The sequence below is a fragment of the Heterodontus francisci genome, chromosome 9, assembly GCF_036365525.1.
Source record: "Heterodontus francisci isolate sHetFra1 chromosome 9, sHetFra1.hap1, whole genome shotgun sequence".
NCBI classification, from domain to species: domain Eukaryota; kingdom Metazoa; phylum Chordata; class Chondrichthyes; order Heterodontiformes; family Heterodontidae; genus Heterodontus; species Heterodontus francisci.
Window position 1 is genome coordinate 111546909 of NC_090379.1, and position 22699 is coordinate 111569607.

The 22699-nt window shown below is 45.0% G+C and overlaps 2 protein-coding genes across 6 annotated transcripts in view; one reads left to right on the plus strand and one right to left on the minus strand.

The window, feature by feature from the left end:
- LOC137373976 (neutral alpha-glucosidase C-like) overlaps positions 1-21770 on the minus strand; it is a 159698-nt gene extending 137928 nt beyond the window's left edge. The window contains exons 1-2 of one of the 3 annotated variants that reach the window (XM_068039679.1): positions 21652-21768; positions 11923-12127 (exon numbers count right to left, since the gene is read on the minus strand). In XM_068039679.1, the coding sequence (XP_067895780.1) occupies positions 11923-11957 (35 nt within the window). In that variant the 5' untranslated portion in view covers positions 11958-12127; positions 21652-21768. Of the gene's footprint in view, positions 1-11922; positions 12128-21651 lie in introns of all 3 variants that reach the window. The other 2 variants (XM_068039680.1, XM_068039681.1) reach the window with 2 other exon arrangements.
- An 81-nt stretch (positions 21771-21851) lies between these two features.
- LOC137373977 (transmembrane protein 87A-like) overlaps positions 21852-22699 on the plus strand; it is a 92182-nt gene continuing 91334 nt past the window's right edge. For 2 of the 3 annotated variants that reach the window (XM_068039682.1, XM_068039683.1), the window contains exon 1: positions 21855-22059. In XM_068039682.1, the coding sequence (XP_067895783.1) occupies positions 21913-22059 (147 nt within the window). In that variant the 5' untranslated portion in view covers positions 21855-21912. Of the gene's footprint in view, positions 22060-22699 lie in introns of all 3 variants that reach the window. The other variant, XM_068039684.1, reaches the window with a different exon arrangement.

The window sequence follows — 22699 nt, forward strand, 5'->3', positions numbered from 1 at the left end:
TGACGAGAGAGAATTTATGACTTAGCGTGTGACTTGTTTCTGGGAAATTTTAGTTTCAGTTTTAAATTTTAAAAAGCCAGTGGGTTTGGACAAAAGCAGGCAATTGAAATTTCAGATGGACCTGCCAGGAGATCAGAAAAAGAACCAGACAAGTATTACCTCTCTGTAAAGAATCTTTGCTCTTGAAAAGCAATAGATTGTATGAAGTGGTACCGTTGTCTCCTGCATTTTTTGAAGAAACCCTGAATTTTCAGAAACCTTGTGTCTTTAAAAAGACCTAAGAAAATCCTTGTTGCTGATACCTGACAGAAGACTTAAGTGAAGCTAGTTGAACTTCTTTGAACGCCTACCCAATATAGACTGTTCATCAACCTCGCCTGGAAAGACTTCAAGTGGCATCCAATCATTCGACTTTGGGACACCGCATCAAAAAAGAACTTCTTTCCAGATCATTGCAGTCCAAGGTTTTTATTCACTTGAAACAACTGTAAACAAAAATCCTGTTTTTCCCAGTTAACTGGTTTTTGGATGTATGTATGTGTGTGTGCATGAGGGCTTGGGGAAAAATAAGGAACTTTAATATTTCAATTCGTATATATATTTACTTCATTATTGGTTAAGACTTGGTTTTATCATAAATGGATAAGTTTGTTGTTTATCAAAGAAACCTGGTTGGTATGCTTTATTTTGGGGACAAATAGAGTATCTAATTGGCTGTTTCAATAACTGGGAACATTTGATATGCTGTGACCTGTGGAGAAGTGGGACTGAATTAACAGTGCACTCCTCCTGCTTCGGTCGTAACACCATCAAATCTAAAGCAAGTAGTACATTTATATTCCTTAACCTTGAGTCGATCCTCACTATTTAGTGACTCTAGATAACATTTTAACCAATCAGTTCCACACACTGTAGAAGTGTAAGCACTATCTAGTGCAGCACAGCTGATCAAGTCTGCACCTAACCCATTCATCACAGAGCTAAAACTCCTTGTGACCAATACAATTTGTTTGGATTATTCATTATCTTCATCATCTGCCTCAGAATTCTCTGTCATGTGTCATTTCGAGGACCCTGCCTCTCCACAGTTCATCACATAATGATACTTTGAGCCACACCTATTAATTGCTCCTTGGCACTCCTGAGATTCATTCAACGATTACTGCTGTTCCAATTCTGTCTTCTGCTGTCATAACCAGACCTGCTAAAAAGGTACTTGCATCCTCATTCCACCTGTCTGTAACCCTTCCATTGTATTGACGCCTGCTTCCAGTATCTGGGCCATTTTGAAATCTGGCAATCATTGAGTCCTCTATTCTGTGTGTCACCATGGAATATCCCATTTATTTCACCAAGCAGATGACTGTCTCCGCAGGAAATTATTCAAGGCAGCACACATTTGATCCAACAGGGAGTCTCTGTCTGAAAACGAACACCAGTTAGAACCAAGAACTTGTCCATATGACACCTTAGCACAATCCAGCAAGTTACACGCCTGCACTGAACCAGGGATCTCTAAGATTGAACAAAAATGGCACCTCCTTCTACTTCCCTCTGTACCATGACCCCGCTACTGAACATAAAGCCACTGTATCCAAGACTGTCACTGATCTCATCTCCTCTGGAGATCTTCCCTCCACGGGCTCCAAACTCATAGTTTCCCAATCCCGTACAGCCCATTGCTACCTCCTTCCTAAAATCTACAAACGAGACTGCCCTGGTAGACCCATTGTTTCAGCCTGTTCCTGCCCCACTGAACTGATTTCTTCCTATCCTGACTATTTTTACTCGCCTTGTTCAGTCTCTTCCCACCTACATCCATGACTCTTCTGATCACCTCTGTCACTTCAACCGTTTCAAGTTTCCTGGCCCTCACCATCCTCTATTCACCATGGATGTCCAATCCTTCTACACCTCCATCCCCCACCAGGATGGTCTGAGAGCTCGCCACTTCCTCCTTAAATGGAGACCCAACCAGTCCCCATCCACCACCATTCTCCTCGGCCTGGCTGAATTTGTTCTCTGATTGAACAACTTCTCGTTCAACTTCACTCACTTGCACCAAATAAAAGGTGTTGCGATGGATACCAGCATAGGTCTTAGCTATGCCTGCCTTCTTATGGAATATGTGGAACATTCCTTGTTCCAGTCCTACTCAGGCCCCCTCCCTCACCCCTTCTTCCAGAACATTGGTGACTGTATCAGTGCTGCTTCCTGCTCTTGCCCTGAACTGGAAAATTTAATTGACTTTGTTTCCAATTTTCACCCTTCTCTCACCTGCACATGGGCCATCTCCAACTGTTCGCTTCCTTGACTTCTCTGTCTCGATTTCTGGGATCAGCTATCTACTAATATTTACTATAAGCCCATGGACTCCCACAGATACCTGGACTACACTTCCTCACACCCCACTTCCTGCAAGGACTTGATTCGATTCTCCCAGTTTCTCTGTCTCCGTTGCATCTGTTTGGATGATGCAACTTTCCATACTCGCGCTTCCGATGTTTTCTTTTATCCTCAACCAAGGAATCCCCCCACCGTGGTTGACGGGGCCTTCAACCATGTCCGATCTATTTCACACACTTCTGCTCTCACCCCTTCCCCTCCCGCCCAGAACCATGATAGGGATCCCCTTATCCTCACCTTCCATCCCATAGCCTCAGTATTCAACGGATCATCCTCTGCCATTTCCACCACCTCCAGCTTGATGCCACCACCTTCCCCTCCCCTTCCCTTTCATCACTCTGAAGGGACCATTCCCTCCATGACACCCTGGTCCACTCCTCAGTTACCTCTAACATTTCCCCACTTTCCTACAGCACCTTTCCATGCAAGTGCAGAAGATGCAACACCTGCCTTTTTATTTCTCTTTTTTAGTTTTTTTCCTGCTGGTTCGTTTTTTTTCCCCCCAATTTGTTTTTTTACCACCCTTATTTCTTTCTTAATCCCTTTACTTTGTGTTTGGACAGCTGCTGTCCTGTCATTTACACCTCATCCAGACACATCTTTTGTTTCTTCACTTGTCGCATTACAATCCACTTAGGTTTTGTACCATGAAACCTTTTGTCATTTAATCTTTCCTGCCCTCCAACCTATTACAGACCTTCCCTTTTGTTCTTCTTCACCCATCCCCACTTTCACTTACTCAAAACACTTCTAACCTTTGCCAGTTCTGATGAAAGGTCACACAGACCTGAAATGTTAACTGTTTTCTCTCTACAGATGCTGCCCGACCTGCTGAGTATTTCCAGCAATTCCTGTTTGTTTCAGATTTCCAGCATCCGCAATATTTTGTTCTTGTATCTCCAAATTGAATTTCCTTAATCTTTTATCTTTTAAGTCTATGATATATTCTTCCATTGAACAACCATCTGTTTTCCGAAAAGTATTGAAGTCTGACAATGAGTCATAGGCATTTAATAGATCATCTTTCCTGTAAATTTAATCCAAGAACTCAAAAGAAAATCTAAACCTTCATCCCTATCCAACTGATAGGTATCCAGTTCACAAAATACTTTATTTCTGATTTTATTTCTTGTAGGAATTCCTCTCTGTAGTGTTTCCTCTCTGGTAGGGACATGACCCGTGTCCACATATCCACTTCCTTCTCCCACTTGTCACACGCACAAGAAGTGCGACAATACAAAAATTATGGACAAAATCTGAAGAGTTATAAAAGCTGACTACATATTTAAAAAAATAGGCCTTTCTTTTAAAAAGGTGAACACTGTGGTCAAAAAATGGCCACCGAAGGAAAATCACTTAGTCTTTGTATATTCAAACTGTCTGACACAGACAAAGGAAAATCCTCAAAGCGAAGAGGTGCCAATTGAACCCCTCCCACACCCATCCTAAAATATTCCAGAATTGAAGGGGTTCGTCTGAAACAAAGAAGATGTGAAGTAGCCACGCCTTGGTCCATTCTGCGATCACCATGGGGGTGACATCAAATCATCGCCTACCCAGAGGCAAGATGTAACACAACTTTACCTTAAGAAGTCGAGAGAGAGAGGACGAGAGAGACACCCCAAAAAGCAGCATCCAGAAGCTTGTTTCCAGCAAACCAGAAGGGACGCATCCTGCTGTAGTATTCCACATCCACACCGATACAGTAGTAAATTATAAGTAATCTATTGACTTGAACAGAACTTTCAACCAATCACCTCAGGCCTGCAACCAACAAGAACTTGACTTCGAAGAGAATTCAACAGATTACCGTAACTCCCCCAGAAAACTACCCTCACTTATAATCCTCTTTTCTTCTCTATCTCTTTTTGCACGTGTGTGTATACGTGTGAATGAATGTGTGAGTTGGATGCGGTTGCAACAATTGCAGGATATGGCATATTAATCAAAAAACAATTGATTTTCTGTTTTATACCTACAAGAAAACTGGTTGCTGTCTTTTTTTTTTAATTCGTTCATGGGATGTGGGCGTCACTGGCAAGGCCAGCATTTATTGCCCATCCCTAATTGCCCTTGAGATGATGGTGGTGAGCTGCCTTCTTGAACCACTGCAGTCCTTGGGGTATAGGTACACGAACAGTGCTGGTAGGAAGGGAATTCCAGGATTTTGACCCAGCGACACTGAAGGAACGGCGATACAATTTCCAAGTCAGGCTAGTGTGCGCCTTGGAGAGGAACTTGCAAGTGGTGGTGTTCCCATGCATCTGCTGCTCTTATACCTCTGGGTGCCAGAGATCATGGATTTGGAAGCTGCTGTTGAAAGAGCCTTGGTGAGTTGCTGCAGTGCATCTTGTAGATGGTACACATTGCTGCCACTGTGCATTGGTGGTGAAGGGAGCGAATGTTGAAGGTGGTGGAGGGGGTGCCAAATCAAGCAGGTTGCTTTATGGTGTCGAGCTTCTTGTGTTGTTGGACCTCCACCCATCCAGGCGAGTGGAGAGTATGCTATCACACTCCTGACTTGTGTTATGAACAGGCAGTAATTTTTTTTTCTTCTGTACAAATTTCCCTTTTTTTTCCCAACCACCTGTCTGTAAATTTGTGATTGAATTTCTTTACCTCTCTTAAACACAAATAATAAATGACTGCATCAACAACATGGATTTTAAAGTTAAAACAAAGAAGTAGGATTTATTAACACACTCTTAAAATCAGGAAGGGGTTTAATTTTGCCATACATGCTTCCAAACATTCAGGGAAAGGCATAAAAAAGACAAGGCCATTTATTAAATAGAAACTTATCTTAACAACTAGCTAATATGGATTTCAGTTAAAAGTAGTTTTCTTTTAAATATCAAAAAAAAGTCCAAAGATTGGAGATCACTGATTAGAAATGACGCAGAGGGGAGGAGCTATTGGAGCTAACACTTCTCTTACATATTTCTTTTTCTTTGCACTCTCAAAGGTAATAATGGAGACCGCAAAATTGCTGAAGTCACCTTTTTTGGACGGAGAGGAAATTAGTAGAAATCAGGCTTTTCTCTTGTTTGAGACTTTGCTGCTTGCTTTGTTGATTTTACTTGCTGGATTTGTCAAAGTGTGGCTTCTCTTTAATTTTTTCTTGTAGAAAAGCCCTTAGAGAAAGAAGTCAATGTAGCTGCAGCTTGAAAACAGTTCTGCTTTTTGCAGAGAGGTCTCAGGGAAAAGTCTCCGTAGCACATGGCAGCTGTGTAATGGAAAGCAGCCTGTACTCACAAATGATTATGGTTTTGCGTCCAGGCAAGTTGGATAGGGATCCCCTGGGTCCTAAAGCTAGACCCTTTTTAAGTCGCTGTCCCACCTGACTTCTCTCCTGCATCTTGGCAATTGGAACACAGAAGTACAAACTTAAACATGATATAAAATGGCGGTTGACATTAATACTCGAATGCACAACACAATTTACAAGGCAGTTTGCATCTATTCCTGACACTTGTGCCTTGTAGATGCAGGACAGGCACTGGGGAGTCAAGAGGTGCATTACTCACCGCAGAATTCCCAGCCTCTGGCCTGCTCTTGTAGCCATCATATTTATTTGGCTGGCCCAGTTTCTGGTCAAAGGTAACCCCCAGGATGTTGATAATGGGGGATTCAGCAATGGTAATGCCATTGAATATTAATGGAAGATAGATTTTCTCTTATTTGAGACAGTCATTGCCTGGCACTTGTGTGGTGCAAATGTTACTTGCTATTTATCAGCCCAAGCCTGGATGTTGTCTAGGTCTTGCTGCATCTGACATATAAAACACAAATGGGCTAAACCCTAATAACAAAACACACTTGCTGTGGTCAGGTGGGAGTTGAACAGTGGGAACCACCCAAATCTCACCACATGGCTGTAACACATCAGTCATATGGTTCAGACTCCGAGAACAATGGAAGGTAATCATACCCTGACAATTTACACTTGCTTTCTGCCATTTTCCACAATAGCCTCTAAGATTGTGGTTTTCCATCTAAAATTTTAATTAGCTTCCAAACTTCATCTTTATTCTGACAATTTTTTTCCCGTTAACAGGCCTGTAATTCGTTGTTTTCTCTCTCCCTCCTTTCTTGAACAGCAGTGTTACATTTGCTAACTTACAATCCTCTGGGACCATTCCAGAATCTACTGAATTTTGGAAAATCATTACCAGCGCATCCACTGTCTCTGCAGCAGGTCATCAGGACTAGGGGATTTGTCGGGTTTTAGTCCCTTAAGTTTCTCCAATACTTTTTCTCTGCTGGTATTAACTATCTAAAGTTCCTTATTCATATTAGCCCCTTGGTTACCCTCTATTTCTGGTATATAATTTGTTTCTTGACTGTGAAGATAGAAACATATTTGTTCAACATCTCTGCCATTTCCTCATTCCCCAAGATAATTTCTCCTGTCTCTGCCTCTAAGGGACCAATGTTTACTTTAACTACTCTCCTTTTCATATTCGTTTTAAAGCTCTTACTATCTGTTTTCATATTCCTGGCTAGTTTACAATCAGGCTCTATTTTTTCCCTTTTCATCAACTTTTCTGGTCGCCTTTTGCTGGTTTCTAAAACAATCCCAATCCTCAGGCTCAGCACTATTTGTTACAACTTTAGAAGCCTCCTTTTAATCTAAATATTATCCTTACTTTCCTTACTAAGCCACAATGGATCTTTCTCGCAGAGTTTTCATTTTAAACGGAATGTATTTTTGTTGAACATTTTGAATTGTTTAAATATTTCCCACTTTTTATTTACTGACATACCTTTCAGTCTATTTGTCCAACCAACCTTAGACAGATCTTTCCTCATACATTGGCTTTAAGTTTAAGATTCTTGTTTAGGACTGGAGTATGTCGCTCTCAAACTTAATATGGAATTCAATTGTACTATGATCACTTTTTCCCAACGGATCTTCTACTATGAGATTACTAATTAAACCTGCCTCATTGTGCAATACAAGATCTAAAATAGTTTTACCCGTAGTTGGGGTTCCACAATGTATTGTTCCAGGAAACTATTGCAAAAGCAGTCTACAAACTCAACTTCCACACTACCGTTGCCAATTTCATTTTTCCAGTCTATATGAAAATTCAAGTCCCCCACAATTATTATACTGCCTATGTCATTAGGCCTAGGTATTTCTTGGCTTAATGCTCTGACCAATGGTACAACTACTGTTAGGGGGCCCATAACTTCTCCCACCAGTGTTTTCTGACCATTTCTAATCTCCACCCATACTGATTCTACTTCCAGATCTTCTGAACCAAGATCCTTTCTTACTACTGTCCTGTGAGTTTACTAGAGTTGTGATACTACGGCATCAGCATTGACTTCGGGCCGCTGGTGTGATTGTTGCTCGGCTGCTCCCAGGCCGTGCAGGAGTTTCCACGCATTTTGGCTTGAGTGCATGAAGTCAATTTTCTCCACTGTTTCCTGCCATCTTATGAAGCGTCCTTCATCAAGGGACTTAAGGAGTGCTGTTGCCACATTGGGGTCCTCATTTTCCTGGTATTCTTCCAGGAGCCGTTCGTTTCCCAGGGTCCAACAAGGGATGTAGGTTTTTCTGAAGCCCCAGGGAACAAATGTGTTGGCTGCCAGTTTGAGAAGTTGAGTGAAGTGGTTGTAGTTTTCGGGGAGGGGTGGTATCTGGTTAATGGTGGTTTCTATGTATCTGTTGTTGGCATCCCAGTTGCCCTTCCGCAGATATCAGCGTGGTTTTGGCTTTGAATTTATGGATGGTAGTTTGAGGCCGATGTGGATGAGACTTGGGTGATGTTGAGAATGGGGGAAGATGGGTAGTACTTGTCAGAAGCACATCAGCAGTCGACCGTTGCTGTCGTGGGTCATAAAGCAAAGATCAGGTGAGTAGTCCTTCTTTCACCTGGCAGAATGGAATGTGCCAGGCTGCTTTGCATCGTACACAAGTTTAAGGTCATGCATGGAGGCTCAGTATGACAGTTGTTCTGCTGCATTGTTGTTGGGGTACCCCGACATGTGATGTTGGCTGTTGAAGTCACCAGATGGTTGGGTGTGTTGCAGGCTGTATTACGATGTTGGGCCAAAGTCATTTGGTAGCTTGTAGAAATTTGTGACTATCAGCTTACCTACTTTGATGGAGATGGATAGGGGTCCATGATTTTAGGTCTTCTGTGTCTTTGGTGAGGCTTTCCTTGATGTGAGTGGCAAGGTCATATGTCTTGTTATCCCTGCTTGCAATGAGTTGGTACTCTCAAGATTGTTTCAGGGCAGACAGAACTTCTCAAGTCCTTACACACAAGAGGAAGTGGAAAGCTGTCGCTACCAAGCCAGGCAAAGCAGCAGGAGTCGATGGGATTTACTCAGAATTCCTGAAGAATACTGGATCACAGGGAAGGAAATGGCTGGCAATGCTGTTTACCAACATCCATAGCACAGGTGCCCATCCAAACATCTGGTGCCAATCTAAAATGTTGTCAAGCCAGGGAAAACACTCGACGACCCACGCAGCTACCCCCTGTCGCCCTGCTCTCAATAACATACAAGGTTCTGAAATGCCTCCTGCTAAACAGACTGACTCCCATCCTGGAAGCAGCAATGCCCCCCCACAACAGGCAGGTTTTTGCACAGGCCGCAACTGCTCCAAGCAGGTCCTGACACTGACCTCACATATTGAGGCCAGTTTTCAGAAAGGCCTGAAGACAGGAACGGCCTTTGTTGATTTATCCTGTGCCTGTGGCACAGTGTGGTGTACAGGCATGCTGCTGAAACTCTCTAAAATAATCTGCTGTGTGAAAACCCTACAACTAATTAGCTCCATGATCAGCAACTGACAGTTCTGTGTGCATCTAGGAGATCAAATCAGCTGCCTGTGCAGAACCAACAATGGGCTCCCACAGGGATCAGTTCTCGCACCAACCCCCTTCAATTTATATATCAGTGACCTTCCTCCCTCGGCTCTTCATATACGCTGGCACTTGGCCCTGGCTTTCCAGGCTAAAGAACTTCAGGACAATGACAAAATATTCACTGAAGATCAATGTTCTCTGGAAGCCTACTTCAGAAAATGGAGACTCCAACCAAATGCCGCCAAGATTGTTGTTTCAGCCTTCCACCTGGACAACTCGAAGGCCAGAAAAGAACTTCGCGTCTAGTTCTGTGGCCGACCACTCACCCGCGACCCAAAGCCAAATACCTTGGCATTACTCTTGACCATACCTATCGGCAACACCTCCAGAACACCGAAGCCAAGGTCAAGACGAGAGTGAATTTCATAAGGAAACTGGTGAGTACCACCTGGGGCAGCACAGCCAACACACTACACACTGCTTCACTCACCCTGGTCTACCCAACAGGTGAGTACTGCTGCTCAAGATGGCACAGAAGCCACCACACAAACATGGTAGATATCCACCTCCGGAAAATCATGTGGATTATTTCTGGAACGTTAAGCCCAACACAGCTCGCGTGGCTTCCTGTACTAGCACACATTGAACCTCCTGATGTCCGCAGGGAGAACTCCTCAAAGAACACAACCAGCTGACAACTACCAAAGTACTTCCATTGATACAGGACCTCAAGAAAAATCCCATGCACTTGCTTCACATCTCATAGCCCCTACTAGAACACACTCCACACCCTACAAACCAATGACAGCCCCACCTCCTGGTTTAATGCCAACATCACCAATTGCAACCTGGTAACTGACCTGAGTGGTGAAATTCCCAGTTTCAACCTCCCATGGAAAATCTGGACAACCCTCAACCGCTTGAGGACAGGCCAGGGAAGATGTGGCCACTTGCTCCACAAGTAGAACATGAGGACCAGTTCAAATGGTGACTGTGGCCGTCCAACGCGCTGCCCACAAGGGTGGTGGAAGTGGAGACAATGATTTCAGAAGGAAGTTGGATGGGCACTTGAAGGAAATAAACTTGCATGGCGACAGGGATTGAGTGGGGAAGTGGGACTGACTGGATTGCTCCCTGGAGAGCTGTCATGGACTTGATGGGCCGAATGCCCTACTTCTGTGTCGTAAATGACTCTATAACTCGACATTGAACTCTTACCCTGAGAGATCAATTCCTGTTGACTTTACAACCATTCGCACTGCATCAGCTGAAGCCGTTGAATGGATTGTTAACCTCGACATTGAACTATAACTGCTTCCCCAGCCATACGAATATATATACTACTTTCCTTATGTCATCCTTTACTCTTCGGGCTACACCTCCTCCTTTTCCATTCTGTCTGTCTTTTCATTATGTGATGTACCCTGCAATGTTCATTTCCCAACCTTGGTTATCTTGTATCCATGACTCTGTAATGGCGAATAGATCTAAAACATTTATCTCTATTTGTGCTGCTAGTTCATCTATCTTATTTAGAATGCTTCAAACATTCAGATGAAGAACCTTTAAATTTTTAACTACTATCCTTTGCAGAACTGATGAAAGGTCACAGACCTGAAACATTAACTCTGTTTCTCTCTCCACTGATACTGCCAGACCTGCTAACTATTTCAACTATTTCAGATTTCCAGCATCTGCAGTATTTTGATTTCACATTATCTCAAATCCTTGGCTATAAGCTTGTGATGAATGACCAGCCTGGCTCTCCACTGCTAATTTGGCTTTACCAATTCAAGTTGCATCATCACTCCTTTTCAAGGCTAAATCTGCTTCTTTACTCCAAACTCATCTTGGAGAGTAGAACAGTTCCAAAGCCTTTTCCCCAAATTTTCATCTTGGGCACAAAGTCCGAGGAAGTTGTGGATTTTTTCATTTTTAAAACAGAGCTCTTCCACACAGCTGCCTCTTCCTTCCTCTGACCCACCACCTTTCTCTTCACTTACAGCTCTCTTATCTGACAACTTTCCAATGCCTATTCATCCATTCCATAATCTGTAGGTTCTCCCCTCAATTTAACTAATCCATGAAGATCACTACATACTGTGCAGTTTTAAACTAGGAGGCTTTTTTCCTCTAGGAAGCATTTTGTTTCAAGTAAACAATTCAGTTGAGACGTCAACAATCTTTACACATTAAAATGTTTGCCCTAATGTGGTCTTCACACCTGATTATTTGTCAAATTGTTTCCAGCATCAAAATAACAAAGCTAATTGGTTTCTCAAAACTGTCGTCAACTGCTGCCCTCCATTTTGATCCTTAATTAGATTGTGCAAATCTATTTTTGCTGTTTTCGAATAAAAGGCATATAAAGTCAAGACAGAAATTTCTTTTTCCATAATGCCACGTGCTGCTACACTTTGTTTAACTACTTACTTCCCCTGCCACATGCTGCATTCAGAATCCTCCGACTTGTCAGTTTTCCAAGGACTCCATTAGCTTTTATCAATTTGTTATCCAGCTTTTGTTAGTTTCCTACATTAACATTCATATGTATCCAGCTGTAGTTATGTGTAAAAACAGATGTGTGGAATGTTAAAAAGAGGTCCCACTTAAAGCCGTGAGTAATTGTCAGTCCTAATAAATGGCCTACAGGCAGTCTGATTAGATGTAAGTTGCACTTATACTGCACCTGGCCTCCTCAGTATTTTCAGTACTGGGTTCCATTTAACTTTCGTTCTATGCTCTAGTCTTCCTTGTGTCTTGCTGAACTGTCAACATGGAGCATTTGAACAGCTGGTTTCTTTAATAGATGACTTCTCTTTCTGACACTCTGCCAAGTGCTCATAGGCTCCTCCTCTCCTGGCTTTGAAGTCCTTGATCCATCACTGAAAGGCCTGCTGAGAAATATAGGTTAAATTAGTTTGTCTGCAGTCAGTAAACCCAATGTAATATACACTATAAACTACAAGTGATTGGCAGATACAAGTTGCAGCTGAGGTAGATTGGGAGATATGGAGCTGAAATTCCTTTACACTATTTCCACCTATCAGGTCTTAACAAAGGGCTTAAAGCATGGGATATTAACATTACAGAATATTTTCCATTTCAGGAATCAAGCCTTCTCAGATCAGATACAGCACAGGCAACAACACAGCCTAGCTCCTTATACTCTACCCCAACGCTGAACTTTGGTCTTCATTTCAGATTCACATGCCATATTGGTGCAATACAGCCAGTTTTAATTTTCTACATCACCATTCCTTGGTGTGAAATATGGGAAGTTTTGGTCAGAATTAAACATGGCAGCTCCCGACTAGGAAGTGGGTTGAGGCTGCCCAAGCAAACCTATACTGCAACAGGCTAATCTACATGTGAAGCCAGGTCTAAAAGAAGCCCATTCAGACATGAAACCTGAGTCAGCACCTGGTCCAGGCCATCAGCTAGGCTTAGTCTCAAACCTACAAAAAAGTAAACTTGCAAGTAACCAATTTTGTTTTCTCTCAAAGTGCTGACTTATGACAGAATCACTTCAGGAAGGATGTGAGGGTCCTTGAGAGAGTGCAGAGGAGATATACCAGAATGGTTCAATGGCGAGGGATTTTAGCAGCAAGATTAGGTTGGAAAAGCTGGGTTGTTCATCTTGGAGCAAAGGAAATTGGAGGGAGACTTGATAGAGGTATACAAAATTATGACAGTTTTAGATAAGGCAGACAAAGAAAAGCTGTTTCCATTAGCTGATGGTACAAGGACTAGGGGACACAGATTTAAAGGTTTGGGCTAGAGATGCAGGAGGGATGCGAGGAAAAAGCTTTTTGCATAGCAAGTGGTAATGACCTGGAACTCGCTGCCGACGAGGGTGGTGGCAATGGAGACAATGAATGATTTCAAAAGGAAATTGGATGGGCACTTAAAGAAAATAAACTTGCTGGGCTACAGGGATAGAGTAGGGGAATGGGACAGATTGGATTGCTCTAGAGAGCTAGCAATGGACTCGATGAGCAAAATGGCCTCATTCCGGGTTGCAGCTTCACCAGGTTGACACCTCATTTTGAATGAAACCGGACACCACCCAGCATCGACCTAGGCACCAGAAACGACAACGGCAACCGCAGCCCTGTCGACCCTGCAAAGTCCTCCTTACTAACAACTGGGGGTCCGTGCCAAAGTTGGGAGAGCTGTCCTACAGACTAGTCAAGCAGCAGCCCGACATAGTCATACTCACAGAATCATACCTTACAGACAATATCCCAGACACTGCCATCACCATACCTGGGTACATCCTGTCCCACCGAGAGGACAGACCTAGCAGAGGTAGCAGCACAGTGGTATACAGTCAGAAGGGAGTTGCCCTGGGAGTCCTCAACATTGGCTCTGGACTCCATGAAGGCTCATGGCATCAGGTCAAACATGGGCAAGGAAACCTCCAGCTGATTACCACTACTGCTCTCCTTCAGCTGATGAGTCAGTACTCCTCCATGTTGAACACCACTTGGAGGAAGCACTGGGGTGGCAAGGGTGCAGAATGTACTCTGGGTGGGGGACTTCAATGTCCATCACCAAGAATGGCTCAGAAGCCCCACAACTGATTGAGCTGGCAGAATCCTAAATGACATAGCTGCTAGACTGGGTCTGCAACAGCTGGTGAGGGAACCAACAAAAGGGAAAAATATACTTGACCTTGTCCTCACCAACCTGCCTGTCGCAGATGCATCTGTCCGTGACAGCATTGGTCGGAGTGACCACCACACAGTCCTTGTGGAGACAAAGTCCTATCTTCACATTGAGGATACCCTCCATTGTGTTATGTGGCACTATTCCCGTGCTAAAGGGGACATTTTTCAAACAGATCTAGCAATGCAAAACTGGGCATCCATGAGGCACTGTGGGCCATCAGCAGCAGCAGAATTGCACTCAACCACAATCTGTAACCTCATGCGGTTACATTGCTTGGTGTTGTCCATAGGCCACCAGATAGTGGGATGTGGAGGAACAAATCTGCAAGGAAATTACAGAGGTGCAAAAATTATAGGGTAGTTATAATGGGGGACTTTAATTATCCAAACATGGACTGGGATAATAGTAGTATAAAGAGCAGTGAAGGGCAAGAGTTCCTAGAGGGAAATTTTCTACAACAATATGTTGGTAGTCCAATGAGAAAGGAGGCTAGACCTGGTTCTTGGGAATGAAGTGGGCCAAGTGGATCAAGTATCAGTAGTAGAGCATTTAGGTGATAGAGATCATTGCATCATAAGATTTAGGCTGACTATGGAAAGGACAAAGAGCAATCCAGGGTGAGAATAATTAACTGCAGGAAGGCCAACTTCAATAGGGTGAGAATGGAGCTGGGGCGAAGAAATTGGAGTCAAAAGCTGGCAGGAAAACCGGTAGATGAACAATGGGCTACCTTCAAAGAAGAGATAGTTCGGGCACAGTCGAGGTATGTTCCCTCGAAGGGGAAAAGTAGAGCAAACTAATCCAGAGCTCTCTGGATGACAAAAGAAGTAGAGATTAAGATAATGAAGAAAAAGTGTGCTTATGACAGATGCCAGGAAGAAAATACTATTGAGAACCAGGCTGAATGTAGAAGGTCCAGAGGGGAAGTGAAAAAGCAAATATGAGAAGCAAAGAGAGAGCATGAAAAGAGACTGGCAGCTAGCATTAAAAGGAAATTCCAAAGTTTTCTCTAGGCTGATAAATAGTAAAAGGGCGGTAAATGGAGGAGGAGAGCCGATTAGGGACCAGAAAGAGGATTTACATATGGAGCCAGAGGGCATAGCTGAGGTATTAAATAAATACTTTGCATCTGTCTTTACCAAGGAATAACATGCAACCCAGGCAATGTTGAAAGAGGAGGTAAGTCAGACACTAGAGGGGTTTAAAATTGATAAAGAGGAAGTATTAGATAGGCTGTCTGTACTTAAAGTGTATGAAGCACCAGGACCAGATGAGATGCATCCAAGGATACTGAGGGAAGTGAGGGTGGAAATCGCAGAGGCACTGGCCATAATCTTTCAGTGTTCCTTAGACTTGGAGTGGTGCCAGAGGATCGGAGAATTGCAAATGCTATACCCTTGTTCAAAAAAGGGCAAGTCCAGCAACTACAGGCCAGTCAGTTTAACTTCGGTGGTGGGAAAACTTCTAGAAAAAATAATTTGAGACAAATCAATAGTCACATGGACAAATGCGAGTTAATTAAGGAAAGCCAGCATGGATTTCTGAAGGGAAAGTCACAGCTGATGTCCCTGACTCCTTCACGTGCTGGAAGTGTGTCCAGCTGCAGCTCTTGTTAGACCGCATGACGGCTCTGGAGCTGCGGATGGACTCACTTTGGAGCATCCGCGATGCTGAGGAGGTCGTGGATAGCACGTTTAGCAAATTGGTCACCCCGCAGATTAGGATTGCTGAGGGAGAAAGGAAATGGGTGACCAAAAGGCAGAGAAAGAGCAGGAAGGCAGCGCAGGTGTCCCCTGCGGTCATCTCCCTCCAAAACAGGTATACCGTTTTGGATACTGTTGAGGGAGATGGCTCACCAGGGGAAGGCAGCAGTAGCCAGGTTCATGGCACCGTGGCTGGCTCTGCTGTTCAGAAGGGCGGGATAAAGAGTGGAAGGGCTATAGTCATAGGGGATTCGATTGTAAGGGGAGTAGATAGGCTGTTCTGTGGTCGAAAACGAGACTCCCGAATGGTATGTTGCCTCCCAGGTGCATGGGTCAGGGATGGCTCAGATCGGCTGCAGAACATTCTGAAGGGGGAGGGTGAACAGCCAGTTGTCGTTGTGCACATAGGCACCAATGATATAGGTAAAAAACGGGATGAGGTCCTACAAGCAGAATTTAGGGAGTTAGGAGCCAAGTTAAAAAGTAGGACCTCAGAGGTAGTAATCTCAGGATTGCTACCAGTGCCACGTGCTAGTCAGAGTAGAAATGAAAGAATAGTCAGGATGAATGCGTGGCTTGAGAGATGGTGCAGGAGGGAGGGGTTCAGATTTTTCGGACCGGTTCTGGGGGAGGTGGGACTATTACAAATTGGACGGTCTACACCTGGGCCGGACTGGAACCAATGTCCTTGGGGGTGCTTTTGCTAACGCTGTTGGGGAGGGTTTAAACTAATGTGGCAGGGGGATGGGAATCAAACGAGGATGTCAGTGGACAGTAAGGAGGTAGTAACTAAAGCCTGTAAGGAACTAGATAATGAAGTCAGCGTGACTAAGGGGAAGAGTAGGCAGGGAGCAGATGATGAACGCAAAGGGACTGGTGGTCTGAAGTGCATTTGTTTTAATGCAAGAAGTGTAGTAGGTAAGGTAGATGAACTTAGGGCTTGGATTAGTACCTGGGAGTATGATGTTATTGCTATTACTGAGACTTGGTTGAGGGAAGGGAACGATTGGCAACTAAATATCCCAGGATATCGATGCTTCAGGCCGGATAGAGAGGGAGGTAAAAGGGGTGGAGGAGTTGCATTACTGGTCAAAGAGGATATCACAGCTGTGCTGAAGGAGGGCACTATGGAGGACTTGAGCTGTGAGGCAATATGGGCAGAACTCAGAAATAGGAAGGGTGCGCTAACAATGTTGGGGCTGTACTACAGGCCTCCCAACAGCGAGCGTGAGATAGAGGTACAAATATGTAAACAGATTATGAAAAGATGTAGGAGCAACAGGGTGGTGGTGATAGGAGATTTTAATTTTCCCAACATTGACTGGGATTCACTTAGTGTTAGAGGTCTAGATGGAGCAGAATTTGTAAGGAGCATCCAGGAGGGTTTTCTAGAGCAGTATGTAAATAGTCCAACTCGGGAAGGGGCCATACTGGACCTGGTGTTGGGGAATGAGCCCGGCCAAGTGGTTGAAGTTTCAGTAGGGGACTACTTTGGGAATAGTGATCACAATTCCGTAAGTTTTAGAATACTCATGGACAAAGACGAGAGTGGTCATAAAGGAAGAGTGCTAAATTGGGGGAAGGCCAACTATACCAAAATTCGGCAGGAGCTGGGGAATGTAGATTGGGAGCAGCTGTTTGAAGATAAATCCACATTTGATATGTGGGAGGCTTTTAAAGAGAGGTTGATTAGCGTACAGGAGAGACATGTTCCCGTGAAAATGAGGGATAGAAATGGCAAGATTAGGGAACCATGGATGACAGGTGAAATTGTGAAACTAGCTAAGAGGAAAAAGGAAGCATACATAAGGTCTAGGCGGCTGAAGAAAGACGAAGCTTTGGAAGAATATCGGGAATGTAGGACCAATCTGAAACGAGGAATTAAGAGGGCTAAAAGGGGTCATGAAATATCTTTAGCAAACAGGGTTAAGGAAAATCCCAAAGCCTTTTATTCATATATAAGGAGCAAGAGGGTAACTAGAGAAAGGATTGGCCCACTCAAGGACAAAGGAGGAAAGTTATGCGTGGAGTCAGAGAAAATGGGTGAGATTCTAAACGAGTACTTTGCATCGATATTCACCGAGGAGAGGGACATGACGGATGTTGAGGTTAGGGATAGATGTTTGATTGCTCTAGGTCATGTCAGCATAAGGAGGGAGGAAGTGTTGGGTATTCTAAAAGGCATTAAGGTGGATAAGTCCCCAGGTCCGGATGGGATCTATCCCAGGTTACTGAGGGAAGCGAGAGAGGAAATAGCTGGGACCTTAACAGATATCTTTGCAGCATCCTTAAACACGGGTGAGGTCCCGGAGGACTGGAGAATTGCTAATGTTGTCCCCTTGTTTAAGAAGGGTAGCAGGGGTAATCCAGGTAATTATAGACCGGTGAGCCTGACGTCAGTGGTAGGGAAGCTGCTGGAGAAGATACTGAGGGATAGGATCTATTCCCATTTGGAAGAAAATGGGCTTATCAGTGATAGGCAACATGGTTTTGTGCAGGGAAGGTCATGTCTTACCAACTTAATAGAATTATTTGAGGAAGTGACAAAGTTGATTGATGAGGGAAGGGCTGTAGATGTCATATACATGGACTTCAGTAAGGCGTTTGATAAGGTTCCCCATGGTAGGTTGATGGAGAAAGTGAAGTTGCATGGGGTCCAGGGTGTACTAGCTAGATGGATAAAGAACTGGCTGGGCAACAGGAGACAGAGAGTAGCAGCGGAAGGGAGTTTCTCAAAATGGAGACGTGTGACCAGTGGTATTCCACAGGGATCCGTGCTGGGACCACTGTTGTTTGTGATATACATAAATGATTTGGAGGAAAGTATAGGTGGTCTGATTAGCGAGTTTGCAGACGACACTAAGATTGGTGGAGTAGCAGATAGTGAAGGGGACTGTCAGAGAATACAGCAGAATATAGATAGATTGGAGTGTTGGGCAGAGAAATGGCAGATGGAGTTCAATCCGGGCAAATGCGAGGTGATGCATTTTGGAAGATCCAATTCAAGAGTGGACTATACAATAAATGGAAAAGTCCTGGGGAAAATTGATGTACAGAGAGATTTGGGTGTTCAGGTCCATTGTTCCCTGAAAGTGGCAACGCAGGTCAATAGAGTGGTCAAGAAGGCATACGGCATGCTTTCCTTCATCGGACGGGGTATTGAGTACAAGAGTTGGCAGGTCATGTTACAGTTTTTTTTTTAGAGATACAGCACTGAAACAGGCCCTTCGGCCCACCGAGTCTGTGCCGACCATTAACCACCCATTTATACTAATCCTACACTAATCCCATATTCCTACCACATCCTCACCTGTCCCTATATTCCCCTACCACCTACCTATACTAGGGACAATTTATAATGGCCAATTTACCTATCAACCTGCAAGTCTTTTGGCTGTGGGAGGAAACCGGAGCACCCGGAGGAAACCCAAGCAGACACAGGGAGAACTTGCAAACTCCACACAGGCAGTACCCAGAATTGAACCCGGGTCGCTGGAGCTGTGAGGCTACGGTGCTAACCACTGCGCCACTGTGCCGCCCAGTTGTATAAGACTTTGGTTCGGCCACATTTGGAATACTGCGTGCAGTTCTGGTCGCCACATTACCAAAAGGATGTAGATGCTTTGGAGAGGGTGCAGAGGAGGTTCACCAGGATGTTGCCTGGTATGGAGGGCGCTAGCTATGAAGAGAGGTTGAGTAGATTAGGATTATTTTCATTAGAAAGACAGAGGTTGAGGGGGGACCTGATTGAGGTGTACAAAATCATGAGAGGTATAGACAGGGTGGATAGCAAGAAGCTTTTTCCCAGAGGGGGGATTCAATTACTAGGGGTCACGAGTTCAAAGTGAGAGGGGAAAAGTTTAGGGGGGATATGCGTGGAAAGTTCTTTACGCAGAGGGTGTTGGGTGCCTGGAACGCGTTGCCAGCGGAGGTGGTAGACGCGGGCACGATAGCGTCTTTTAAGATGTATCTCGACAGATACATGAATGGGCAGGAAGCAAAGAGATACAGACCCTTAGAAAATAGGCGACAGGTTTAGATAGAGGATCTGGATCGGCGCAGGCTTGGAGGGCCGAAGGGCCTGTTCCTGTGCTGTAATTTTCTTTTTTCTTTGTTCTTTGTTTAACTAACGTGCTGGAATTTTTTGAGGAGGTAGCAGAGTGGGTTACTGAGGGCAATGCTGTTGATGTGGTGTACGTGGACTTGCAAAAGGCATTTGATACAATGCCACACAACACACTTGTGAGCAAGCTTGTAGCTCATGGAATAAAAAGGACATTAGCAACATGTATACAAAATTGGCTGAGCGACAGGAAACAAAGAGTAGTGGTTAATGGATGTTTTTTGGGCTGCAGGAAGGTTTGTAGTGGAGTTCCCCAGGTATCAGTGTTGGGACCCTTGCTTTTCCTGATATATATTAATGACCTAGACTTTGGTGTACAGAGCACAATTTCAAAGTTTTCAGATGATATGAAACTTGGAAGCATTGTGAACTGTGAGGAGAACAGTGTAGAATTTCAAAATGACATAGACAAGTTGGTGGAATGGGCAGACAAGTGCCAGATGAAGTTCAATGCAGAGAAATGTGAAGTAGTTCATTTTTGTAGGAAAAATATGAAGAGACAATATAGAATAAAGGGTACAATTCTAAAGGAGGTGCAGGAGCAGAGGGTCCTGGGTGCGTATGTGCATAAATCATTGAAGGTGGCAGGACAGGTTGAGAGAGTAGTCAATAAAGCATACTGTGTCCTGGGCTTTATTAATAAGGGCATGGAATTTTGTATAAGACACTAGTTCAGCCTCAGCTGAAGTATTGCGTCCAGTTCTGGGCACCACACTTTAGGAAAGACGTAAGGGCATTGGAGAGACTACAGAAAAGATTCACAAGAATGGTTCCAGGAATGAGGAATTTCAGTTATGAAGATATATTGGAGAAGTTAGAAATAAAAACAAAGTGCTGGAAAAACTCAGCAGGTCTGGCAGCATCTGTGGAGAGAGAAGCAGAGTTAACGTTTCAGGTCAGTGAACCTTCTTCAGAACTGGCAGATATAAGAAATGTAAAAGATTTTAAGCAATTAAAGCGGGGGTGAGGCAAGAGATAACAAGAGAGCAGGAGGGAAATAGAAAGTAGAAGTTAGGATTGTTTTCCTTGGAGAAGGCTGGGAAATGATTTGATGGAAGTATTCAAAATCATGAGGGGTTTGGACACAGTAGATAAACTGTTCCCACTCGTGAAAGGATAGAGAGAGGGCACAGATTTGAAGTATTTGGTAAGAGAAGCAAGTGACACGAGGAAAAACTTTTGCATGCAACGCGTGGTTAAGGTCTGGAAATGCACTGCCTGAGAACGTGGTGGAGGCAGGTTCAATTGAAGCATTCAAAAGGGAATTAGACAGGGCGGCACAGTGGCGCAGTGGTTAGCACCGCAGCCTCACAGCTCCAGCAACCCGGGTTCAATTCTGGGTTCTCCCTGTGTCTGCGTGGGTTTCCTCCCACATGACCAAAAGACTTGCAGGTTGATAGGTAAATTGGCCATTATAAATTGCCCCTAGTGTAGGTAGGTGGTAGGGAAATATAGGGACAGGTGGGGATGTGGTAGGAATATGGAATTAGTGTAGGATTAGTATAAATGGGTGGTTGATGGTCGGCACAAACTCGGTGGGCTGAAGGGCCTGTTTCAGTGCTGTATCTCTAAACTAAAACTAAACTGAAAGGAAGAATGTGCAGGGTTATGGGGAGAAGGAACTGAGGAAATTGCTCTTTCAGAGAGCCAGTGTGGACACGATGGGCCGAATGGCCTCCTTCTGCGCTGTAATTTGAAAGAGGCGCAAGAGGAGTGAAGGCTACAGGGGTGAGAAGGAGGATACGGACAGGGAAGCGAAGTGATGGCAGGAGATTCGGGGGCGAAGGGGGAAACTGCTGATGGGGTGAAGGGGAGGAAGAAGTTACTCGCCCTGGCCATCAGCCTGAGAAGGGCAATATTAAGGAACTCGATAAGAACTCAAACTGACGTTAATCCTTTACCCACCCGGTGACTTTACCTAATATATACACCGCTTCGCGACGAAAACAAACTCAGCGCACGGGTAGGAGATCCCTGGACAGAGCGGTCGCCACCTGGCGGTAGGAGGTCCCTGTGCCGAAAGGAGAGGTTGCCGCCTGGCGGTAGGAGGCCCCTGGACGGAGCGGTCGCCACCTGACGGTGGGAGGCCCCGGGACCAAGCAGCAGCGGATTGGGACATAAGAGGTCGACACACGCCAGCTGGAGGCGGAAGTGACGAAGCGTGTTGTGACAGTGGGACATGGTCGCTGCTGAACTGGGGTTGAGCATGATGCAGGGCCCGGGAGAAGGAGCCAGATGGTTGTGTTGGTTATCTCTAGTCTTTCTCAGCGCTGTCCAGGCCAGCATCGCCGCCGAGGTATCCAAATGGAGTATACCCGTTACTGAGGTACGTCAGCGGAAGAGCTTACACAGAGTGTGCCGACGCAGGAGGAGAAGGAATTGGCATGGACACCGGGTGGGTGGGGGGGGTGTAGAGAATGGGGCAGGAAGGGTGAGGTGAAGAGAGTGGCTGAGGTGGAGGGGGGAGTTGTGGGAGGAGGGGAGATAGGGGCGTGGGAGAGAGGCGGGCTGGAGGCGAGGGGTGCAGTAGGGGGTGGGGTGGAGAGGGGAATGAGTGAGGGGGGCGGTAAGGTGAGAAGGAAGGGGCTGGCGAAAGGGATTAGTGGGGGTGGGGAAGGGGGGGGAGAAGGAGAATGGGGGTGGGTGAGAGTAGAGGGAGGAGGGGAGAGGAGTGCTAGGGAGGGAGTGGGGCTGGGGGAGGGAAATGGAGTAGGGGAGGAGGGAGTGAGCAGGCATGGGTGTGGGGGAGAATTGGGGCAGGAGGGAGAGTGTGGGGAAAGAGGAGGGGGGGGGGCAAGTGGGGGGGACCCTCACTATCACTGTAATCTTCTCAGATAGTTGCACTTCTCTAATTTTGGCCTCTTGGGGACACCAGAAGTAAATGGTGTGGGAGCAGGAAGAGAAGTCATTGCAAGTGATAGTCTGGTTATGATTAGATAGGTAACAATGGAACCAGGTGAGAGCAG